General features: G+C 41.3%; 1 protein-coding gene across 2 annotated transcripts in view; it reads right to left on the minus strand.

The window, feature by feature from the left end:
• Window positions 1-23,842, minus strand: part of SLC44A1 (solute carrier family 44 member 1) — a 118,800-nt gene that overhangs the window by 19,952 nt on the left and 75,006 nt on the right. For both annotated transcript variants that reach the window (XM_090038921.1, XM_090038920.1), the window contains exons 6-11: window positions 19,739-19,908; window positions 17,707-17,796; window positions 16,343-16,482; window positions 15,157-15,343; window positions 6,571-6,736; window positions 5-161 (exon numbers count right to left, since the gene is read on the minus strand). In XM_090038921.1, the coding sequence (XP_089895047.1) occupies window positions 5-161; window positions 6,571-6,736; window positions 15,157-15,343; window positions 16,343-16,482; window positions 17,707-17,796; window positions 19,739-19,908 (910 nt within the window). The remainder of the gene's footprint in view (window positions 1-4; window positions 162-6,570; window positions 6,737-15,156; window positions 15,344-16,342; window positions 16,483-17,706; window positions 17,797-19,738; window positions 19,909-23,842) is intronic.

Here is a 23,842-nt window from a genome sequence, read left to right on the forward strand (position 1 = left end):
TTACTTTTCCTTTGAGTTGGGTGTGAATATACATAAGGATCATTCGTGGTATCTTCACTAATGTGATAATGAAGGAACCTTTTGCCACTGTTCCCAGATGATAGCACACCAAACGATTTACTGATGCCAAAATAGGAGTAAATGGCAGATTCCTTTTCTCCCTGTGGAAAATTATCAGAGAAATAGGATGAAGTAAATGTGATCAATTTGGATTTAATGTCACCAGGCTAAACAGCAGCAGACAAATCCCTATGGAATTAATACGTGAACGGGAATATCATGGCCTCATTCTAGTCCATGGTAGATGCTGTTCACACTGCCTAGAGCACTGAAAAGTTGCAGTCTGGACTCTACTGCGAGAACAAGGGGAGGAGAAAGAATCAAGAGAGGTAACAGAAGGACTTTAAATAGTTATTACCCATACTATAGTTATATCTAACCAGTGAATTCTTCAAGCTCATCACTTTTATGAGTGTCTAATTCAAGCTCTTAAACAAAGAGAAAGAGAAATGAACCAAACAGTGGCCATTAGCAGTAAATATGGTTGGGATGAAACTACTATAAGGATGATGCATAATTGGTTGATTATTCGTGTTCAGAGCAGCCATCAATGGCTCATGGTCAAATATGGAAGATAGATAAACTGCAGTCCCTCAGGGCTCTGTCCTGAAAGTACTGTTCAGGATTTTCACCGATGACCTGGAGGACAGAAGTGAGTGATACTTCTGAAATCTGCAGAGGACACTAAGCTGGGTGTGGTGGCAGGCACTATAGAGGACATTATCTATATTATTTTGAATGTTAGTAATCTGGAAAAGTGGTCTTCCAGATTACTGACAATGACAAATGTGAAATACTGCAAACAAACAAATGCATGAATACTAACTGGAGAAAGATTAACTAGGGTGCAGTGTTACAGACAGGATCTGGAGGCTATAGCAGACTGCAAGCACCAGTTTTTGCAAAACAATAGCCAATAGTAGCATACTATGCTGTTTTAACAGAACTGCCATATATGCATGCTACAAGAAGAGATTATTTTACCCTATCCAGCACTGGTGAAGTGTTGCCTGAAATGCTGTGTCCAGTTTTGGGCACCACGCTTTAAGATATGGGCAAATTGGAGAGAATCCAGAAAATCAACAAAAATGATTACAGGTCTAAAACACACTGCATGCGAGGAAAGACTGGAAAAAGTGAGGTTATTTAGCCTAGAAGGGGGATTTGATAACAGTCTTCAAATAAAAAAAGATTATTACAAAGAGATGACAAACAACTGCTCTCTGTATTCACTGGGGACGTGGCAAGTAATGGGCTTAAAATTGCACTAAGGGAAATTTAGGTTAGACATCAGGAAGAACTTTCTAACTATGACTGGTAAAGCACTGACACAGATTACCTGAAAGGTTACAGAATCTCCATCACTGAAGGTTTTTAAGTACAAGTTAGATAAACATCCATTTGGGATGCCTTAGGGATTATCCTGTCTTGAGCAGGGGTTGGACAAGATGACCTTTTGAGATCCTTTCCAGTCCAAGTTTTGTACAATTCTATTACCACCCAGCCATAACTTTTTATATTAGGATTTCTCTTTCTATTTTGTTGTAAGTTTTATTTACTGAAAACTTTTAAGTGGATACTTGAAAAGCACATTGACAGTAATTCCACAAACTCAGACCCTCTGTATTTTTATTATAGCCACTTACTAGGGCTGTGCAAAACAGGCCATATTCGATTTGGATTCAGCCCGAATCGGGGGACAGTGATTCGATTCGTTGGGTTCCGATTCCATTCAGAGAGATTAAAGGGTCTCCTGATTTGATTCAGATTCAGAGATTCAACCACTGAATTGGGCCAAATCTCCACCAAATTGATTCAGCGACCGACGCTTTGCACTTGCATCCCCATAGAACCAACTAAGCCTTAAAAAATCTGCTGCCATAAGAGTGTGCGCATTTATAAGGAAGTTGAATGCAAAGTCTTCTCACACTGCTTTGAAAAAGAAATTCCTTCCAACTTTTCATATCTTTAGTTCTTCTGAAGCAAGCCAGCCTTATTTCCCTCTCAAAAGCAACTCCATTCAGCACTTAAAGAGCTGTTTATGAGAATTCAGAAAATAAACTTAAAAGTAACAATATCAAAGACTTAATATTAAAACTATGAGTGTTTTGATAATCAAATATCTCCTCTGAACTGAGAGAAAGCTGTTCTGAAGTGTGACATCACTCTCTTTGTAAGTACTGAAGCATAAACTGTTATGATGATCTGCCCCTATTAGTACCGAGTCAGCTGGACTCTGTTCCTTAGAATCATAGAAACAAGGGACTTCAGGAGGTCATCTAGTCCAAGCCCTGCTCAAAGCACTACAAGCCTGAACTTTATCAACCCAGCCAAGGCTTTGTCTAGCTGGGTCTTAAAAACCTCCAAGAATGGAGAGTCCACAATCTCTCTGGGTAACCTGTTCCCGTGTTTTACTATTCTCCTAGTGAAAGAGCTTTTTCTCATATCCACCCTAAACTTCCCTTGCTGCAACTTGAGACCATTGCTCCTTGTTCTGTCATCTGCCAACACTGAGAACAGTCTAGCTCCATCTTCTTTCAAACCTCATTTCAGGTAGCTGAAGGCTGCTATTAAATCCCCTCTCAGTCTTCTCTTTTCCAGACTAAATAAGCCTAGTTCCCTCAGCCTCTTCTCAAAGTCACGTGTGGGGATCCTAGTTTTCTCTGTTAACCCCCCCACCAAATTCTCTAATTGAAAACCCCCAAATCCTCATTTTTCAATGATTAAAATGAAACACCACTATTTATATAGGTATAATTTAAACGACGTTTTGTTGATATATTTACAATTTTAAAGCAATTTGGAAGTCTAACAGTGCCTCAATCATTGTAAAAAATAAATTCTAAATACCTATATACTTTGGAATTTGATTTTGTTTTTATCTTGGAAAAATCAGAAAATCCCCCTGCCCTCTTTGCTCATGAGGATGCGAGTCCAACGGCAGCTGTCCACCCCCACTGCTGCTTTGTGATGCTGAGCAGCCCTGATATGCCCGGGTCCCTGACTCCCTACCCACAGCCCCTGCCTACCCGCCTCTCGCTTCCTCCTGGCAGCAGATCTCCCCCTGCACCAGGATTCAGGTCCAACTGTGGCTCTGTTCCCCTTGCTGCTTTGTGGCGCTGGTGCCCTGCCCCAACCACTGCCCCTCACTCCCAAGCCACAGCCCCTCCCCTCCCCTCCCCCCCCCAGTCCTGCCAGTGCCCAGAAGCCATGCAGGGACTAGGAAGTCACTGGCCCCCTCATTTCCAACCTGCACCCCTTCCCCCCCAACTTTGCCAGAAGGGGCCCTCAGCTGCCCCCGGCCACCACAGGCCCTAGTCACCCCGAAGTCTGCAGGAGGCAAAGCGAGTCTGAGTCAGCCGTGGCTAATCTCAGATTCTCAAGGTCTGCCCCCGTCCCTTCCCCCTTCCAGACCAGGCTTAGGGTTTCGCACTCTTTTGCAAGTGACTTGTTCCAGGCTGGAACTCAGCCAGCCTGCAGAATGCTGTTTGCAAAAAGGGAAAATCTGTGTCTCGGCTCTGTTCATGTGCCCAAACCATTTTCACTATCCTATGCTGGACTCTCTCCAATTTGCCCTTTCTGTAGTGGGGGCCCCAAAACAGGACAATACTCCAGACGTGGCCTCGCCAGTCCCGAAAAAAGGAGAAGAATCACTTCCCCTCGATCTGCTGGCAACGCTCCTACTAATGCCACTCAGTATGCCATTGGCCTTCTTTGCAACAAGGGTGCACTGTTGGCTTGTATTCAGCTTACTGTAACCCCTAGGCCCTTTTCTACAGAACTGCTGCTTGGTCATTCGGTCCCCAGCCTGTGCATGGGATTCTTCTGTCCTAAGTGCAGGACTTTGCACTTATCCTTATTGAATCTTGTAAGATTTCTTTTGGTCCAACCTTTCATTTTGTTGAGTCCTAGCCCTACCCACCAGTGTATCCACTACTCCCCTCAGTTTGATGTCATCTGTATACTTGCTGAAGGTGCACTCCATCCAATCTTCCAGATCACTGATGAAAATATTGAACAAAATCAGCCCCAGAACTGACCCATGGCATACTCCACCTGAGACCAGCTACCAACTACATAGAGCTATTGGCCACTACCCTCTGAGCAGATAATCCGGTCAATTTCCAACCACTTAAGAGATCATTCATCCAACCTGTACTTCTCTAGCTTGCTTGCAACTCATGTTGTGGGAGACCATAACAAAAGCCTTACTAAAGTCAAAGTATATCATGTATACTGGTCTCCCTCCTTCTTGTGTTTCACCAAGAGAAACATTTTTCTAGTTCTGATCACTTACAGCTGTACAAATCAACATTCCTCTTCTATGTGCATAGATGTAACTGAGGGCATAATTTAGTCTGCAACAATTCCTAACAGGCAACATTACTTGGCATGCAAAAAGTCCATTGTGAGGGTGCAGAGTTGATGCTAAGGATAAAATTCTTCCTTTTTTGTTTTATTTTTACCAGCCACTTTTCAGAGTAGAACCATACTTTAAAATGGAAGGAAGAAAAGTAGTAGAGAGAAACAGATACTTAGTAACTTAAAATAAAATCTCCATTAAGGGATGATAGATAGGGAACAGTTAAGAGCAAAATCATTTACCTTCAGGTAATGTAGAGCACATACTCACAGATGGAGAGATGCAAAAGACCTGCTAAATCATCTAGTCCATATCCATTTGTGTGCAAGATTATTCCTCCCAATTCTGTATTTCCTAGCTCATTTATCAGTCTGGTTTTATTATTTACTAGATTACATCACTGAAACTTCTTTTAATGGTTTCACAAATGTACTTCAATGCCATCCTGGAGGACTCTGTCATTAGTAAAATGACGGAGTTTTTATCTCCACAATAAATTAATCCTAGCCTTTTGATTTTTTTTAGCAGATTAGTGTAGAAAAGGAGCCAAATGGAATCCATATAATGGTTTCAATTACAAAGACAAACCAATTTTAACATTCATTATTTGAACTGAATCCTTTAAAAACAAAACAAAACTGTACACAGACTTTTAAAACCCACACATTTCTGAGGCAGGCCCTAAAAACAGCACCAAAGGGTGCTGGTTACTGGATATCACTGGAGGTGTTTATGTAAGATATCTTTAATTGGAAACACTTTTTGAAGTGAAGTCCTGTCTTATCCGTATGGACACTGACACTACTACATCTGTGCACTTTTAACTGGAGTAGGGTTTAAATTAAATCACATTTTTCCTCCCTTACTCCAGCTACCTTCAGCTTTAGGGACAGCTGCTTTTTCCACAGTAGTTTGCAAATTACTTTGAGACCCTTTGGAATGAGAAGTTAAAATTAATCATCAAATTGTCAGCATGCAGAGTTCTGTAACAAATGTACTGTGAACTATTAGATTTCATATTTCAGTTTAAAAATGCATTTTTATATAAAAGAGAACAAGATGAGAGTGTTAAGAACACTATCATCAGCATTTATTTCTTTAATCAATATTACTAAGTTACTAACAACAACAGGTACCATTTCAGTACTGCCCATGCTAATAAATACTGAGCATGTAATAATGAATGCCTTCCTAAATCCTTGTCTCCTAGAGTCCTATGATTACAGGAAAACCTTGGCTTCCAGCTTCTTTTAAACGTAAATTTTTGTGTCTCACAGTAGCAGGAGAAAGCTTAAAAATATGCCAAGTGCACAACATAAAGCCTCAAACACTAAAAGGGCATAAAGCTCAGATGGGTTTTGAGTACTTGGAGAGGGTGGGGAGGGCAGGTTTGACAATGTAATTTAATCTTTATTTTCCTAACAATATGAGATGCATCTTCCTCTAATATCTATGAGAGCTGTGGCCATTATCTGATATATAGCAAAGAATCATGATTTACAGATTAGGACACCTGCATGGTGAAGGCACATAGGGATTTATTTAATAAACATATTTTCCATCACTTTAATGCTGGCACATAATCTTGCCTGAATGTATATGACAATGATGGCTCTCTTGGGACGTCTGGTAATCTTGAGATGATAAAATGAATGATGAAGTAAGTGTAAATAATTAAAAAGGACATTTTTCAATTAAACGACCAGAGCCTATCAATACCAATTATTTTTAACTTGTATAGAGTTCATCAACTCTAATATTAAAAAGGTGACTCTCAGGACACACTATTTTTTTTTGAACACTTGTTCATGCCTTTATTGGGATGACACAGGAGGCAAACAAAAGTGCAGCAGCTAAAAAAAAAATCTTTAAAACAACACATAACCAACTCAACTAGCTATTAAGGGTTTACCCAACTCAAGGAGGCAGCCAGCTGATTTTGCAGGAAGACTGCAGGGCCAGCTGCCATTTTCACAGGCTGATCACCATGGCCCCCCCCCTCAAGAGACCTTGCTGGCTCCACCCCTCACTGCTGATTGGTTGCAAGGGGTGTCCATCATGCAGCCCCAATTAATCACTGCCAATTAATGGACAGGCAGCCCTCTCAGCCAATCAGCAGCAAGGGAAACTGCCTGGAAAATTCTTACCTTGTAAAATAGTACGTCACAACAGCCCCTGCCACAGTCATTTGTTGACAGGCAAGGATGAACTCGCTGATCCAGATCAGCCCCACTACATGGTACCACCACATGTATCTCAGAGGGCCCGAAACACGGAACTCCACAAATCCTTGTTCATTGGAGACAGGGCTACCTAGGAACAAATCATGGCCAGAAAGAATAAAGTATTTACAATATCAACTAAGAGAGATGAAAAAACTTATTGTACTGCTAACTGTGCACTATAATTGATAGACCTAAATATCCCCCTCCTAAAAAAAGCACTATGTTAAGTTTAGCAGGGCACTTAATACTGGAAACAATGCTTTTGGATCAGCCATATTAATAAGTGTGCAGAAGGATAGATTTAAAAGTTCTCCTGAGCACACTCAGTATCCTCCAAAATAACAAAAACCTGAAAGCGTGTCCTGTACTGAAATGCAACCGAAGGAAAGCTGAGTCATTCTGAATTTTCTGTCACCACAAAGAAGAGATTTTAATCCTCCTTTGGTATTTTTATTTAAATTAGGATTAAACACCCAACATTAATGATCAGTTTTGTTTCTTAATGATTCAGGTATCCATACATATATGGTCTCTTTTTGCCAATTAAATTTATTTGCTAGAAAACAAAGCCCACTAAGAGCAGAATTTGGAGATTTTTGCTGTAAAATTTCATGCATTTTAAATTCCACAGGCTTGTCTAATGTGAACAGCATTTTCACATACACTGACTGACATAGTGTGTCAGATGCTCCCTAGGCAATGCTCTATTTCAAAAAGCATTAGCACTCACTGAAGAGTTTCATCCCACCTATCACCGAAGTGATGCAAACAGCTGGAGAGATTCAGGAATACAGAAGGTGAGGACATAACAGGTACATAACATAAATTCAACTTGAAAGCCATTAGTGTTTTCACTTAGCATTGTATTTTTTAACCTCTTACAATTGGTTTGATACTTGTATGAAAGAAATACATGTTTTCGTGGAAACAGGCAACACTGTCTAAATATTTTTTCTAGTGGAGAAGATAATTTTTAAAAAACATAGGTTTCTTTTTACTCATTTTTTGAAATCTTACACATTTTGGGCTCTAGGAGTCATGGCCCTATCACAGTACAAAAACACCTCTCTTCATACAGACGTGCATTTCCTTGATGAATGTGCAACAAGACTGAAGCTCTACCCTGCTGACGGAGGGCACCCTGGCCTTGCATGCAACACCAGCAGCAGTGTATTCTGGAGACAGGGAGTATGGGGAGTGGGTCTAAATATGCTTTGTTTTAGTACAAAACGCTTTATCCAACTGACCTTGATGGGACTAATTAGTACATGACATTAAACAAATACAGAATCAGGCTGCAAAGTCAATTAAAATGGCCCAAGTGTCTATTAGTAAAATACAGACTTTGGCCTCATCCCGCAATCGGATTCATGTAAATACAGGAATTCACCCACAGATGTCAACTGGCAGAACTGGAACCTACTTTATTTTCACATGAAAGAAAAATACTAGCTTAATGGTTCTTAATGTAGCATGCAGCACTTTTCATACAATTAAAAAATAAAATAAGGATGGTAAAATAGCAAAGCCTGGGAAGATGTGAATTCTATTAACTTTGTCCCAGTTAAAAAAATCCAGAACATGGAATCCAAAATATTTTCTAGAGTTATAGTAAAATAGTTGTGCAATCTGAAAGGTGTTATAATAGTTATCATTTATACAACAGTTGATGCTGCATTTCAAATTTCACAAGTTTCTTTAACACCCCCCCATTTCCAAATCCTTGTAAAGTTTGAAATATTAATTTCCTTTATTTAACAAAAATATAAACTTTCTAGTTAAAAAGTTATTGCCATATTTTTTGTACAGAAGCAACTGAAAGGAGTTGAATTTTTAGGTCCTATTTCTAAAAGCTGCTCAATTCAGGCAGGAACTTTTCCCTACATCAACCCCTAGTGAGTTCTGTGGAAGTCACATTCACCTTGGCACCTCAGTAATTTGCAGGACCTGACCTCTCGCTTGAGAACTGGTGAGTAAAAAGTTCTCAATATTGAGAAGCATCTTCACAACAAGACTAAAAATACTATTTGAATATCTGAGATACGATACAATGGAAAATGGGTGACAGTGTAACTGCTTTTTGGGAAGATGCTCTGTGATGCATGTATGCTTTCCAAACCCTGCAGTTATCCATTGATGTACTGACTAGCATGCTTATGCTACTTTCAATTTTAGATCAGCTTTGATGGATTGTTTAACCTTTTCCTTTAAAACAGCAGCCAGTAACCTTTTTGGGACAGTAAGCAGGAATGATCCAGCTCAGGTCCATGATGAGCTGGCATTAGGACCTGGCTGCTTCTGCTTCTTGCTGCCACGTAGCCACTGCCCAGCAGTGGCCTGACATGAATGAAAACCCCTGCTGCTAAACCTTCAGCTGCCTGGCCGTAGCACAGAAAACCCCCCCTGCTGCCAAAGCCCCTTGGGTGCATGGGTCAGATCCAATGGCTCCACGGACCACTGTCAGCCTACAGACTGTAAGCTGCCAACCCCTGCTCTAAAAATTAAAAAATGGAAATTAAATGGAAATATTGTAATGTGATAGTAAAGCTAAGGTAACAGACAGTATATAAAAATAAATAAGTCAAGAACTACAAAGTTATGGACCTAGAATAAAAGAAGTGCTCACACTGCATATACATGCAGTTCTCTCACCCCGTTCTCATTAAGAAACTGGGGGACTGTGGTGTCGACACCTACACAGTCAACTGGGTCGCCAACTGACTGGAGGGCCGCACCCAGAGAGTGGTGGTGGACAGGTCATTTTCGACCTGGAGGGATGTGGGCAGTGGGGTCCCCCAGGGCTCAGTCCTCGGGCCCGAACTGTTCAACATCTTCATCAGTGACTTGGACGAGGGGGTAAAAAGCACCCTGTTCAAATTTGCTGATGACATTAAGATGTGGGGGGAAGCGGGCACGCTAGAAGGGAGGAATAGGCTGCAATCAGACCTAGACAGATTACAGGGGTGGGCGGATGACAATAGGATGGGATTCAACACCGACAAGTGCAAGGTGGTGCACCTGGGGAGGAACAACCAGCACCATACCTACAGGCTGGGGAACTCCCTTCTCGTCAGTAGAGAGGCAGAAAAGGATCTTGGAGTCATCATTGATGCCAAGATGAACATCGGCCAGCAGTGTGGGGATGCAGTTAGGAAGGCCAACCACACCTTGTCACGCACCCACAGATGCATCTCAAGCAGGTCCACGGAGGTGATCCTCCCCCTCTATGTGACACTGGTTAGGCCGCAGCTGGAGTACTGCATCCAGTTCTGGGTGCTGCACTTCAGGATGGATGTGGACAACATGAAAAGGGTCCAGAGGAGGGCCACTCACATGATCGGGGGCAGCAGGGCAGGCCCTACGAGGACAGGCTACGGGACCTGAACCTGTTCAGCCTCCAAAAGAGAAGGCGGAGGGGGATCTAGTGGCCTGTTACAAGCTAGTCAGAGGGGACCAGCAGGCACTGGGGGAGTCCCTGCTCCCCTGTGCACTACCAGGAGTGACCAGGAATAACAGTCACAAGCTGGGAGAGGGTAGATTCAGACTAGACATCAGGAGGCGCTACTTCATGGTCAGGGCAGCTAGGATCTGGAACCAACTTCCAAGAGAAGTGGTGCTGGCTCCTACCCTGGGGGTCTTTAAGAGGAAGCTAGACAATCACCTTGCTGGGGTCGTTTGACCCCAGCACTGTTTCCTACCATGGCAGGGGGTCGGACCCGATGATCTGCTCAGGTCCCTTCCGAGCCTACAAATTATGAAACTATGAAACAAATTATTTCCATGTATTCTGCTATATTCCTATATACTGCATGCAGTATTTTCTAGTCTTTTTTTCTTCTTAAACAGACACCATATCATTCAGCATACCAAAATCCTTCATAATATGAACCCAATTTTCAAACTCACTGTTTCCAAAAAAGGGGAAAAAAATCAAATCAAGACACACTTACAAGAAACAACTTATTTGGTACATACAGGGCTTCTGCATTTACTTGAATTTGATACGAAGGCCACTTGAAAAAAAATAAGATTCTAAACAGTGCACCCTATATATCTGAAGGAATACAGTATATGCAGAGAAACTACTTTAAGATTTCTGCAGCAATCTAAAAAAGAATACCATCAACCTGAAGATGACATTTGTATATGCATACTATTTTTATACCTAATCCCAGAGTCACGGTAACAGAAAGGAATCACAGGAATAATGCATCTCTCCATTGCTTGTTTGTTTACACTGTGCATTTGCCTGCACTTTGTCAGTCTGCTGATGGTACATCAGGCCCTGCAAGAAACTGCTTGCTGGTAACAACTGCAGTGAAGCTGAATACAAATAGGTTCCAAACAGCAAGCGTGTCCCAAGAGAAAGGGAAAGCAGCACTTGGGTTGATGCTGATCTCGGGTGCCTCCCAAGAGAATGACAAAGTAATAAGAGAATGAAAGGCCTAATTTTGAATATTTCCAATCATCCACTCTCTAAAATCTGCACATCATTTAAAAGGCTATTTTATGAGAAAGTCCAAATAACCTAATATAAAAACATAATGCTATTCTCCATTCCCTGCCAGTTTTAATTTTCAATTTTAATGATTCCTTGATGTGCTTTTCTGGTGTTCTACAAGTTTGGAAACCCATGAGGCAACCAATAACGTAAGAATACAAGGACATAAGCATAACCAAAAGGAAATTCAGTCCAGTCTTGATGCTGCACTGAAGAGACAGCTGAGCACTCTCCTGGCACGGGGAGGAGAAGAATCCTTGAGTGCTAACAAAGCAAGGGCGCAGTTCACTACCACCGTCTGCTCGGTGCCCAAAACTGGGCACAGTACTCCAGATGTGACCTCACCAGTGCTGAATAGACGGGAATAATCACTTCCCTTGATCTTCTGGCAACAGTCCTACCAATGCAGTCCAGTATGCTGTTAGTCACCTTGGCAACAAGGGCACAGTGTTGGCTATATTCAGCTTATTGTCCACTGTAACCCCCAGGTCCTTTTCTGCAGAGCTGCTGCTTAGCCAGTTGGTCGCCAGCCTGTACATGTGCATGGGATTGTTCTGTCCTAAGTACAGGACTTAGCGCTTGTCCTTGTTGAACTGCATGAGATTTATTTTGGCCCAATCCTCCAATTTCTCTCTGAATCCTAGCCCTACAAGAGTATTTATTACTCCGCTCAGCTTGTTGTCATCTACAAGCTTGCTGAGGGTGCACTCCATGCCATCTTCCAGGTTGTTGATGAAGATGCTCTTCCCTCTCCATTAGGTGGATTCTGTCTTTTCCTAGTAATCCTTATTCTTGGAACATCATCCAGTGGTCAAAGAAGCCAAAGCCCTGCTGGCAACACCACCTGTGCTGTTACCTGTCAGCTCCATGTTCTTGGGGAACCCTGACACAGGACACAGACTGTCTGACTCACAAAGACTCACCCCCCCCCTCCCCCCCCCCCCGCCAGCCTAAACAGCAAACCTGAAGCAGAGACTGCAGTAAATTCTGGGATCAACGAAGCAGGAGAGCACTGCATGATGGGGAAGCTGTGCTCCAAATGCTAATTGACCCTTACACCCAGCTCAGCATTTATCAGACCAGTTCTAATCTGGATTTACAAAGGACTCCCCCCCCCACCACACACACACACAATTCTAAGCAAAAGTAAGTTTAATAGGCATCTCAGGCCGTACATTCCCCGGTCCCACTATGAGAGGCCTATGTAAACTTAATTGGCTAAAACTCGGTTGCCAGGTTAGGGAATGCTGAGGCAATAGACCGAGTCCGAGGGGGCATGGGCAACATTTGAACAATAGTACAGGGTTCATCACAGCATCCAGCCCGTTGGAGCCCTGACCACAAGGGTTGTCATCCTTTTCCCGAGACGACTGGTGGAAGTCCTCTCCACAATAGCTCATGTACACTCCAATAATTGCCTTAAGTCTGTTAAAAGACTACAGTAAGATCTAAAAAGTCATGCTAAGCTGAGGCTTGTTCACAGCAAGCAAAAATCCAAAAACCCCTTGTCAATAAAAAGGGTGTTTCTGAAAACGCCAAGAAAGATATCTGCTATCCATAAAAATGTCAAGACAATTTGATTTACAATATTGACAATGCTTGAAAGAAACTAAACTGAGGGTATAAAAATCTGTAAAAAGCAGCAGCAGTGGGGTGCTGGTACCACTTGCTTTCTTCTGGAGAGGCTGCAGGAGGAAGATCATCTATCTCCCTTCAAGGATTGTGCTGAAAACTTTAACCTGTCAGCTCTGCAACCCAAATGCCTTGGACTGGTGAGATCCCAGCTCTCTCTCTTTCTCTTCTCTCCCTCTAAGCATAGATTTCTGAACTTGAACTGTATTAGTTAAGCTTGAGCTAAGTTTCCCCAAATACTTAGTGAAACCAGGGTATACTGTGACTGTTTGTGTTTGTTTTTCCTTTGCATGTATATCACTACTAGTGTCAATATATATTTCATCTACTTAGCAATAAATAACTTTTATAGTCAAACTGGTGGTAACTGGGTATATTTTGCCTTCTTTACTTCTCTTTCCCCACTTGCTCTGTAGCAACACCCCTCTTACCTAAGCTAAAGATCCCTGTGAAGCCCAGAAATACTGTGGGGTCTGCTCATCAAGAGACTAAAAGATTGGGACGTGCTGAGTTCGAAACACATAAGGGGATCAGCTTGTACAGGCTGATTGACCCAGTCTGGCTCAGACGTGCCCTAATGAACTGAATGCTTGCCCATGAAGGTGTCATCTGGACACCCAGCCGGATTCAGAGGTATTTTGTTTAATTGTGTGCTTGTGTCTGACTGTAGTTATTGTTGCTCTGATGAACTGATTCTTGGCATATGAGGGTGTCAGCCTGTCCATGCTGATCAACCCGGCCAGGTCAGGCGTGTCACGTTAATTTGCGTGCGTTTGTGTGTGTGACTGATTTGGGGACTGGAGGAACCCAGCCCCACTGAACTGAGTCCTGCAAGATAGCTCCATTGGGGGTGAGGGCTTGCAGAAGGGAGAGGTACAGCTCCGTATAGAAACACAAGTAACACAAGCAGCACAATGACAGAATTACCAAGACCCTAGCCCTAATAAATGAGCACACCCCAAAGTAGTGGGCAAATCTGGTAACAGTGCGGCCAGGCATTGATCTGCAGGATGCACCCAATCCTACTCAGTCTCTTTCCCTTGACTGGAAGAATCAAAGTGAACACCACCCAAGACCCTCTCCCCTTCACACTGGCACCCAGAGCCCTGTAGTCACCTTTGAACTGCTCAGGAACTACCATGGCAGTATCACTGGTGCCCACATGGATAAGCAGCATGGGGTAGTATTCAGAGGGCTGGATGAGTCTCAGTAATCCCTCCGTGATACTTTGGATCCGGGCAAGCAACAGACTTCCCAAGACAACAGGTCAGGGCAGCAGATGGATCCCTCTGTTCCCTGCAGAAAGGAGTTTCCAACTACCACCACCTGTTGCTTCTTCTTGGTGGCAGTCATCTCAATCTTTCCCACCTTGGGGAGGCCTGTCCTGTCCACCTCCACTAATGTAACATGCTTCTCACCCTCTCTTTCTAGGGCTCCATATCGATTCTCCAGGCAAACTGCTGCAGGTGGAGATGAAAATTTCTGCTTGCTGCCAGAGGTCACAAGCTTCCAGCATCCACTTTCCTGGGAGTCCATGTCCTCTCCTTTCCCTAACGTTACCTCTGGCAGTTCTTCCTCCACAGTCCCAGAGGTCTCTTCCAGCACTGAATCGACAAACTCCTCATGGCGGAGGATGCTTCGTAGCTCTCTCGCCTGTTCCCCGAGAGACACCACCAGGAGGCACCGATCACACCACAGGCACCCCCCAACCTGGCCATCACTGGAAGGAACCTGCAAACCGCAGTCCCCACAGCACCAAACCTGTATCTCAGTGGAAGCCTTGATGATGCATGGTCCTGCCTGGACAGAAACCTCACAGGTGCAAGCAGAGGTAGTGGCTGTGGTTCTGGCACTCCAACAGCCTCCAGCCATTTCCCCGAGTCTCTTAATCTGCCTCTTCCCTCTTACTGCCCTTCTTCTAAGTCCACCATTCCTAGCAAACTCACCTGAAAGCTGGCGTGTTTACTGTTGCTTGGCCCCAATGCATTCCTTTTTCCCTCCTTCTTCACACCAAGCTGAAAGGCTCTCCCCTCAAAGGGGGAGACAGGGACATGCAACTGCCTGCCCTGTTTGATGCCTCTGTTTGCTGGCCCTTCTCACATCAAAGGGGTAAAATAATGGCAGAAGGCCCCTCATAGGTCATGAAGCAATGTCCTCACCCCTAGGATCAATTCAGGCACACAGACACACTTACAATATCCATCAGGACTACAGTACCCAGTGAAAGCACTGAAGTCACCACAGCAGGGAACACAATCGCACGGGAGCTCACCAAGATTCTTCTTGTAAGTTTGCCCCCCAATTTTAGCTACTAATACCTGAAGCCCTGGCAAGGAGATAGTAAAGTCTACTTGAAACAAGCGAAGTTCACATACCTGTAGTGCCAAGGAACAGCAGGACCATGATCCAGTAGGCCCAAAACAGGATGAGCGCAAGGAAAGTCCAGAATGGCTGGAAGACTAGCAGCGGCAAGTGGATGAAGACCTTGCCAGCCACATGGAACAAGGCAATGGTGAGAGCTACTCGCTTGCGCATGACTATCATTATCAAGAACAGGATAACCTGGGGGAAAGAAGTTTCCATTTGACATGTCAGGTGACAAAAAAATAGCCCATCTGCTAGTGACTGATGCAGGATTCTCAAACAGAAAACAATCAACTTCCAGCACAGCATCATCTACCAGCCAATAAGACCGAACTTTAAAATCTTTTGTCATTCAAATTAGGAGGTAAATTAAGTTCAATACAGATCATACGTTTAAGAATTATTGACCTTTTAATTGCTTTTCAAATTGAACAAAACTCCAAACCAAACTGCTCAATTAAACCATGCAATCCCAGACAAAAATCACACAAATGCAACTAATGTCACCATTAACTCTATCTTTTTATATTGAACCTAATGGACTTCTGAGGTAAGTTTATTAACAGCTGACACCATGTTGTGGAGCATATGTTGCGTTCAACAGCTGCACAGGTATTTCCCACTAGATTTGTTAGGATTGTAATTTTAACCATATATTTGTGCAGCATTTTGAGATGGGGTAAACTCAATATCAGGAACGCCAATATTAAATTATTGTGATGTTACTAGAGGGATGTGGACGGGAACAGAGCAGCAAACAATTTCATGAAATAAATGGTAAATAAGAGCCTTTAAGCAGGTATAGTTACAGTGCATGCAGGCCCTGAAGAATTCTAATCAATTAAACTCAAGCAAAGAAGTATCATCTCCATTAAGTTCCTTTAGTGAAAATCTTCCAAATGAAAGTAAACATACAGATTCAGGGTCCCAATATGACAGTTGCTCTATGCTTGGAAGTCCTATTCAGCTTCTGAGAATGATCCAGAGCAGCTGCAGGCTCAGGCCCTACAATACTCTCTTCCTCCTGACACTAAAAAAAATATGTTGTCCAGCAGAGCCTACTGGTAGAAAGCATGCAACAGAAAAGGATGCTGATTCGGAGGTATTTTTCATGCTTCATGCACATAACGCAAGGTATCTGAAAAAAACAGCAAGAGGCCATACTTTGTATAGTTTAGTTGTTAACAAAGCACTTACTGTGAAGACGGTAGCTGAAATGGCATAGACCAGCAGAGCCTGAAGATTGTCTTCAGCTATTTGAAGCTCATCAGCTGTGAGGGTTTCATTGATGGATGTTTTTTGCTGAGCATACAGCCACCACAGTACTCCTGTGCCACCTATATTTCAAAGCAAAAAGGGACAACAGGATATGTGATGTGCACACACAAAAGCTGAAATCAAGACAAATCCAGCAGTTTTTATTCCGAGTCCAGCTTGATAGAAAATACCCATGTGCACTGAAGTTACTTCCTGAGGAAACGTTTTGGAGGCTGGAGTGGTGTTGGGCTTCCAATCTGCCTCTTAGTCACATAAGAACTTTTCCTGACCTGTGCAAACCCTTGCTAAATCTACCTAGGTCCTGGTGGTGCCTTGGCTCAGTACCCAATTTCATGTGGTTTAAGAAGAACAGAGGAGGGCACAGAATGTGTGAGGTCCGGCAAAACCAGATACTGCTGCCATCTGCAGGACTAGAGAAAAAAAAGGGGGAGGGGAAGGGAAGGACAGTAGGAAGATTTTGCGGTGTGATAAGGGTGGGGAATTAGTAAGACAGCAGGTTTAAGAACTGAGTGAAGGAGGCTTAAAGAGACACAAGAGGAATAAAGAAATAGCAGCAAGTGAAAGGGCAAACACCTCTCAAGAGACAACTGACACCAAGGGAAGAGGAAAGGGAACAACTGACAGCAGAGAAAGGGAGTAAATCCACAATGCCAGAAATAGTACCTTAGCTCAACTACAGATGTGCCTCTACCTCAAGAAGAACCGATTTGGAAATTGGAAAAGCAGTACTGACAGAAAAGGAGCTAGAATGGCTCACCTGAGATAGAAAACAAAACTAAAAACTGAAAGACCAAAATGAAGACATGGTGAAGAGAGGGAAGTGACGTATCAAAATCAGCTTCCACAGTGAAATCCTGAACCCAGGAAAGCCACTGGCACAACTCTCATCGACTTGAAAACAACCGCCTAATACAAGCCAAACTATATGTTTCACACATGACACTTTATTTGGTGTGCATACACTGCATGACTTCTCAGTATATAAAGAACAGGTGAGAGTGGGACAGGTTATTTTGTTCTTTCAAAAATCATCAGCTATGAAATTTCTGAATAGCATACAACCCAAGGATCTAGTTTTACTGTCTCCTTTCTGATCACATCCATCATCAATGATCACAAGAGCCAAGTATTTTGAAGAAAGTTTTACTGGTATACTGAAATTCTTCTAAATTTGCTACATCATAAAATACACAGGTACTATGAAAAATGATGGCTGTCACATCACAATTCATCCACTCTACTAGAACTTGGCTCTCACAAACAAGGATACCAACAATACTTACCAAGTGATCCCAGAATTACAAGAATTGTTAAGATCCAAACAAGTACTCTTGAAATGTACCTGATTATGACCATCAAAATCATGGACAGCACTGCAGGGGGGGAGAAAAAAAAAAAGCAGAGTAATTATTTCAGACAGGAAGACCCATGAAAACAAGCTTTTCCTGGAGAAGAAGTAAAAAGTTTAATTAACTGCACTTCAATATATTTTTAAAGGAAATATTTATGTCCAAACTTTACTAGCTCATTGCAAAGATATACCTCAGCTAGTATCTACACTCCTGTTTTTTCCACTTGCCAATTAAATAAAACAGAGCATGTGCGCTTTTACAACAGTGCATTACATAGAAAACATAATGCATACACACACATAGATGTAGTCACACACAGGAAGAGAACAGGACATGACAAGACTGTGAGTTTAACATAATGAGTTGGGAAATCATTGTACAACTCCTCAACAGTGGAGCAGAATACACATGCAAAACACACACGCCAAACAAGTGCAGATATTATGACAAGTATGTGTTTTAAGATGTCATGTTAGTGACAAGGAAAAAATTACTATGTTGTGCTATATTTGCTTTCATCAAAGGAGGTACTTTAGTGAGTTTTACTGATACAGTTGTATACCTTATGGGTACAGCCTGCTAAAAGGTCCTCCTTAATTTCACGGATTAACATGTATGTGTACAGATGACATCTCTAAGTGAAAGTCATTGGGGTCTGCTTCACGAATTAAACATTCTAACACTCTCACTTAATTTTTTTAATTATTAGAGAATAAAAAGATACTAAAGCGATCATATTTCCATCCTTATTTAACTTAAAAGTGACCAAAGTAATTTTATGTAAAATTCTGCAGTATATCTATAAAACAAAATCTGGCACGCTAACAAAAGCTCTGCTAATATAGCCAACTATTTTTTTAAATTCTGATTTATTTATTTATTTTACTTTTAGGTCACATTCTTACAGCTCTCAATTTTACCACTCAGTACAATGGAACAACCAGTTCAGTGAGTTTCTTTGCAGTTAATGCTAAGAAGTGATTTTTTTGGGGGGGGGAGGGGTTTAAACTGACATCTGGCATTCTCTCTCTCTTGCCTGTAGAGACATACTGACTAGAGACAGTTCTTTCTTGCTGGTAAAGCCTTTGTGGCACCCTGTAGTCAGTCATAATGTCAGAACTGTACTTTTTTTTTCTAACCACACACAGTTTGGACAGATGGCAAACAGTAAGATATTTCTTTTTAGATAAAGGGTGCAACACTATAAAATCAGCTGATCAAGAATGCAATATATTTGGTTGCAGGCTGTTTCATATTAATGTACAGGGATTGTTTAAAATATCACTTCATTTTGGTGCAATATTAGTGTCACGAATGAGAAAGCAAGGGGTAAGAATTGGAAATTTCCTAGCAGTACATTTATAAAAGTGCATATATGTCACTGGAGATTCTCTACTACACAGTCAAGGCTGGGATTTTCATAGGAGACTAAGGGATTTTTTGTACTTAACTCCAAGCTAAACCAATATCAACTGGGCACCCTCACTGTCTAAGGCTCCTTTGAAAATCCCCACACTCAGCCCAGCAAGCTAAACAAAGCACACTGAAAGAACCTAAATCCCAAGTTTATGAAGCCATAAGACCATGTATTGCCTGCTCACTCTGTCAAACTCTCTCTTTTTTCATAGGGTTTTTTAAGAGAGGGTTAGACAAAGAATGGATTAGAGAGGGAGGGGACATTATAAAACAGGACCCTACCCCCACTGCGGTAAATACTGTGGCAATAGCACACTGAAGGTTGTTCCAAACCCCTGTGCTCTCCATATCAAATAAGGGGAGTGCACCACAACTACATGTACTACTTTTGAAACAGTTATTCAGCTGTTGAGTTAAAAAAACATTTTAAAACAGTTTTCTGAGGGCTTGTTATTGTATGTGTTTTATGTTCATATTGTGGCTAAAGGATGTTAACAGTCTCCTAATGCAGTACTATGAAATATCTAATAATGAGAAAAACAATTACCTAGTGATAACAAGCAAAGTCCCATTATAATCTCTTTGCTGGTCATAACTCCACTAATCAGCCTGTGTAAGACACTACTGTCACTGACAAAGGTGATCAGGGCCTCTGCAAACTTGGCATAGCAGGAAATGTTCACAGGAGCACAGCGATGGAAGAATGGAATAGGTGCACTGGTGACACAAGAAAAAAAAAATCAGAAAAAAAATTACTCCTACTTAATATAAATGCCACATCAACACACAAATGAAAGGTGATTTGATGCAATGCACTCCACCCTCATAGCAATCATGACCAGGTACTGTGAGATTAATGTTGAGGTGTTGCATAAAATGAGGATGGTCATAATGGGGAGTGATGCAGTTATTACAAGTACCTTTGAAAAGAGGGTGGAGTGCATATTCCAACATGATGTTATCCACCCACCCTCAAAAAACCCACAAAAAAATCTATGCTCCTATTTCAACTTAAGTATCTGTCATTCAAGTGACATATGGTAAAGCAAATCAAACAATGCCCTTCACTGCCTTTCAAATGGAGCACTGACCTACAGTTGCTGCAGAAGTAACTCAAGAATGACTAATGCAAAAATATACTTTACACAAGAACACATCATCACTTATCACAGCTGCCAAACAATAATGATTATTTTTTTATTTCCCCCCCCATGCTATACTTGTTTTGGAGATGACTATGACAATGATTACTTACATAGCCTTAGCTAAATAGTTTTCTCTTACATTCCTTTTTATAAAAAAAATAAATAAAAAAAATCACATATTTGAAGTTGTCTGTAACGTGTCATTATTATCCTTTTGCCCTGAATGGCACTGGAATCATCTCTCCCTTGGCATAGTTGTTTTGCATTATACTTCTCATCTCACTAAAACAGACCCAGGTATGCAATCCACCAGACAGTACTACAAGACAGCAGAAACTTCAACATTTTTAGGTGATGCTTTCCTAGGGAGAAGCTGCATTCCACGTGCCATAAACTACATCCAACTGTCAAGGTGGCCTATTTTCTTTTAATTATTCTTTTCTACTTTACTTAAGATACTTTTTATTAACAATATGGGATCGAATGAATAAAATACATCCTTAACATTAAACTGGAATTTTCCTTTAACCAATAGATTCTTTTCTTCTTCTCCGTTAGTTTTTACTTTCCTACTTGCAAGATTTCAGTCAAGTGCAGCAGCAGGGAATGCAATTCCTTTGGGGTTTTCCAATTTTAGTAAACATCTTCAAGCCAGAGATTTCTCGTACCAAGACACCTTTTCTTTTTTAATTGTGAGTGTTTCCAAAATTCTAAACCTCACTTCAGTGTGCAGCAAGAGATTCAGCTGCCTTAGGCATATCCTTCTATGCATTAATTGGGGGGGGGGGGTGACATACTAACAACCATGGATTGTCTAATTATGCAATACAGAATTGGAAGGAAATTATGATCACCCTCCATAACTGGATAATTAACAGATCCCAGGCTTTTGTGAAACTGACAGACAATTCTAAATGACATGGTCTTAAGTTTTCCGTCCTAAGTAAATACATTCACAGATGCCCATATTGATACTCTACCTCCAGTTACAGGTAAAGATAGCAGTTAAGCATAGCAAAATAAAAATATATTTAGTCAGAGCTGTTAAAAATCAGATTAAACCCATAGTAATAGCTTCCCTAGCTAGAAGACAAACCATACATTCTCTCAACCTTTTCATAACATAGAGACAATTTTGCACTGTATTGGTACAGTGCAGATCTGTGCAATGAAATTTGAAAACCTTGACATTAGGAGTGTTTTGCATTTAACTTTTAATTCATGTCAGTGCTGTATTTTTTACAGAAAGCTAACAAAGTTTCACAGACTTTCACTTAAAAACAGCACCATCCTTCCAACATGGTTCAATTTAGTCCCTTAAAGCGTTTCAGGGAACTCAATTTTTTCCACACCTTTTTTAAAAGATTGCCATGTTGGAGGAAAAAAAAAAAATCAATAGAAATAGTTAGCATTAGAAGTATTCTAGCCCAGAATATGTTTTGGAAGAGAAACAGCTACTTTTTGCCTTTTTCACAGGCACTTTTATTTTATCAACTAAAAGCCCACTTGCTGTAACAATTAAACTACATATTTAAGTTACCTGCTTGTATATGTAAAAGTTAAATTCTAACATTGCTATAATGAATAAAAAATGAGGTTAGTATTTACTACAAGTTTTCTTGAATAAATGAGGCTCTTGAGAATCCACCATGTGAGATCTGCTGCTATTTCAGTGGTTTTAACTCACTGAATGTGTGATGTACCTTGTTTAATAAAAAATGAAATAATCAATCTATTCAGACTGACCTTAGCTGTTTTATATGGCCTCTTGATTACACCTTGGGACATTACATGCCTAAAAGGAATTATTAGTATCTAAGAATAATCTGCTGCTTAATCAGGATCATCAGCAGCAGAACACATTACATTAGAGGATGATGTTGAATAAATAAGAGCAAAAAATACATGACAGATACATTACAATTACAGTAAGGGCCTCATTAAACTGCACAAGCTCAAGAAACAGTTGAGAGAGCAGTTCTCTGTGAAGAGGGCCTCAAAAAGGGGTGATCTGAAGTCCTTGGGTTCCCCATTATCCCTCATGTGCCCATGTATGTAGGGGAGCCTGGGCCAAATAGAAAGAAATCTCTCTGCAGCCTGCTCTTATTTTCTCCTCAACTACATGGAAGCCCTTCTACCACAACTCTGTGGAGCTGGACTCACTGAGACAGGTGGGAAAAGCTGATTAGGTTTGTCTAGTATTCTATAATCCAAAAAGCCCAGCACAGTAAAACTACTCTCTAGCACGAAGGAAACAGTTTGGGAGAAGCAGCTGCTGGAGCTGGTAATTGCCAAGTCCACTACTGGGGGCTGATATCCAGGGTGCAACTGTATTGCTCTAGAGGAAAAAGCAATCTGGGCTTATGGTAGAGATGGTATCTTTGATCAGATCAACAAGATTTTTGCAAAAATAATTCTTTAATTGCAAGCTTTTGGGCACCAACTACTGGGGGCCAGAAGATGGACAGGGAGATGAAACGTCACAGTCCCTCAGTGTCTGTAGGTTTGTGTCGCAGGGCCTGAGGAACCCCTATGTTCCCGACACAAAATGAAGACGACCTTCAGGGGTGCCTTCAATGGTGTTAACCTCGTAGCTCCACTGACATCAGTGGAGTTATAAGGGAGTTTACACAAGCTGAGGGTCTGTTCTGGGGAAGCAAATGCCAGATTGTTTTCCACCCCAACATTCCTCTTCCTGCAGACCCTATTTTATTAGTCCACCTCCCAGATTATTTCTTCCTTCAAAATGCACTAATTCACTCAGAGAACTTAATTAGAACAATACTTAACACAACAAAGTTATTTCAAGTCAAATACTGGGCTTTCCCCACCCCTCTCCATCCTCTGTGGATGAATCAACAGAGTTCAGCATATGCTTTCATTTTATTTTAATGTATTAGCATAGAATAAAAAAATCCTTCACTAATGTTATATCTCTTTCAAGAACACTTTTTTGTCAGGAATTTGCACATTATTATAAAATGACATGACACAATATTCCATCTGCCTACTTTCTTATTTAACTAGATCCAATCAAACTGAATGACATAGGAAAGTATAGATAGAAAAGAACATTAAATTCTGGCAAATGTTAAGTCTGACAAGCTCTTTTTAGTATGCATTCTGACACTGCAATTTTTATTTATTGTGGAAGGGCACCTGGTATAGTTAAGCTCAGTGGTACCAAATACTGATCTGCATGTAAAAATATTACTGTCGATATTCTAGTTGCAGCCTATCATGAGCATCAACTTTTTAAAAAAAAAAGTAAGAAATGTGGACATGCTGCTTATGTAAGCAAAACACAAAACTAATTTCTAGAACCAAAATTTATGCAACATAACCTATCCAGGACTTTTTCAGTTTTTTCCTTTATAAACATACATGAAGAAAGTTTAGGACGTGATCCTGAAGAAACATAACCAAACTGAGAACTCTTGATTAGATAAAACTAAGCTTGGTAACAAGCATCTGGTGCATCATGGCCCTGCAACTTTCAGCTAAAT

Source organism: Crocodylus siamensis, chromosome 3, assembly GCF_052110815.1.
Source record: "Crocodylus siamensis isolate JL-2025a chromosome 3, ASM5211081v1, whole genome shotgun sequence".
Taxonomy (NCBI): Eukaryota; Metazoa; Chordata; order Crocodylia; family Crocodylidae; genus Crocodylus; species Crocodylus siamensis.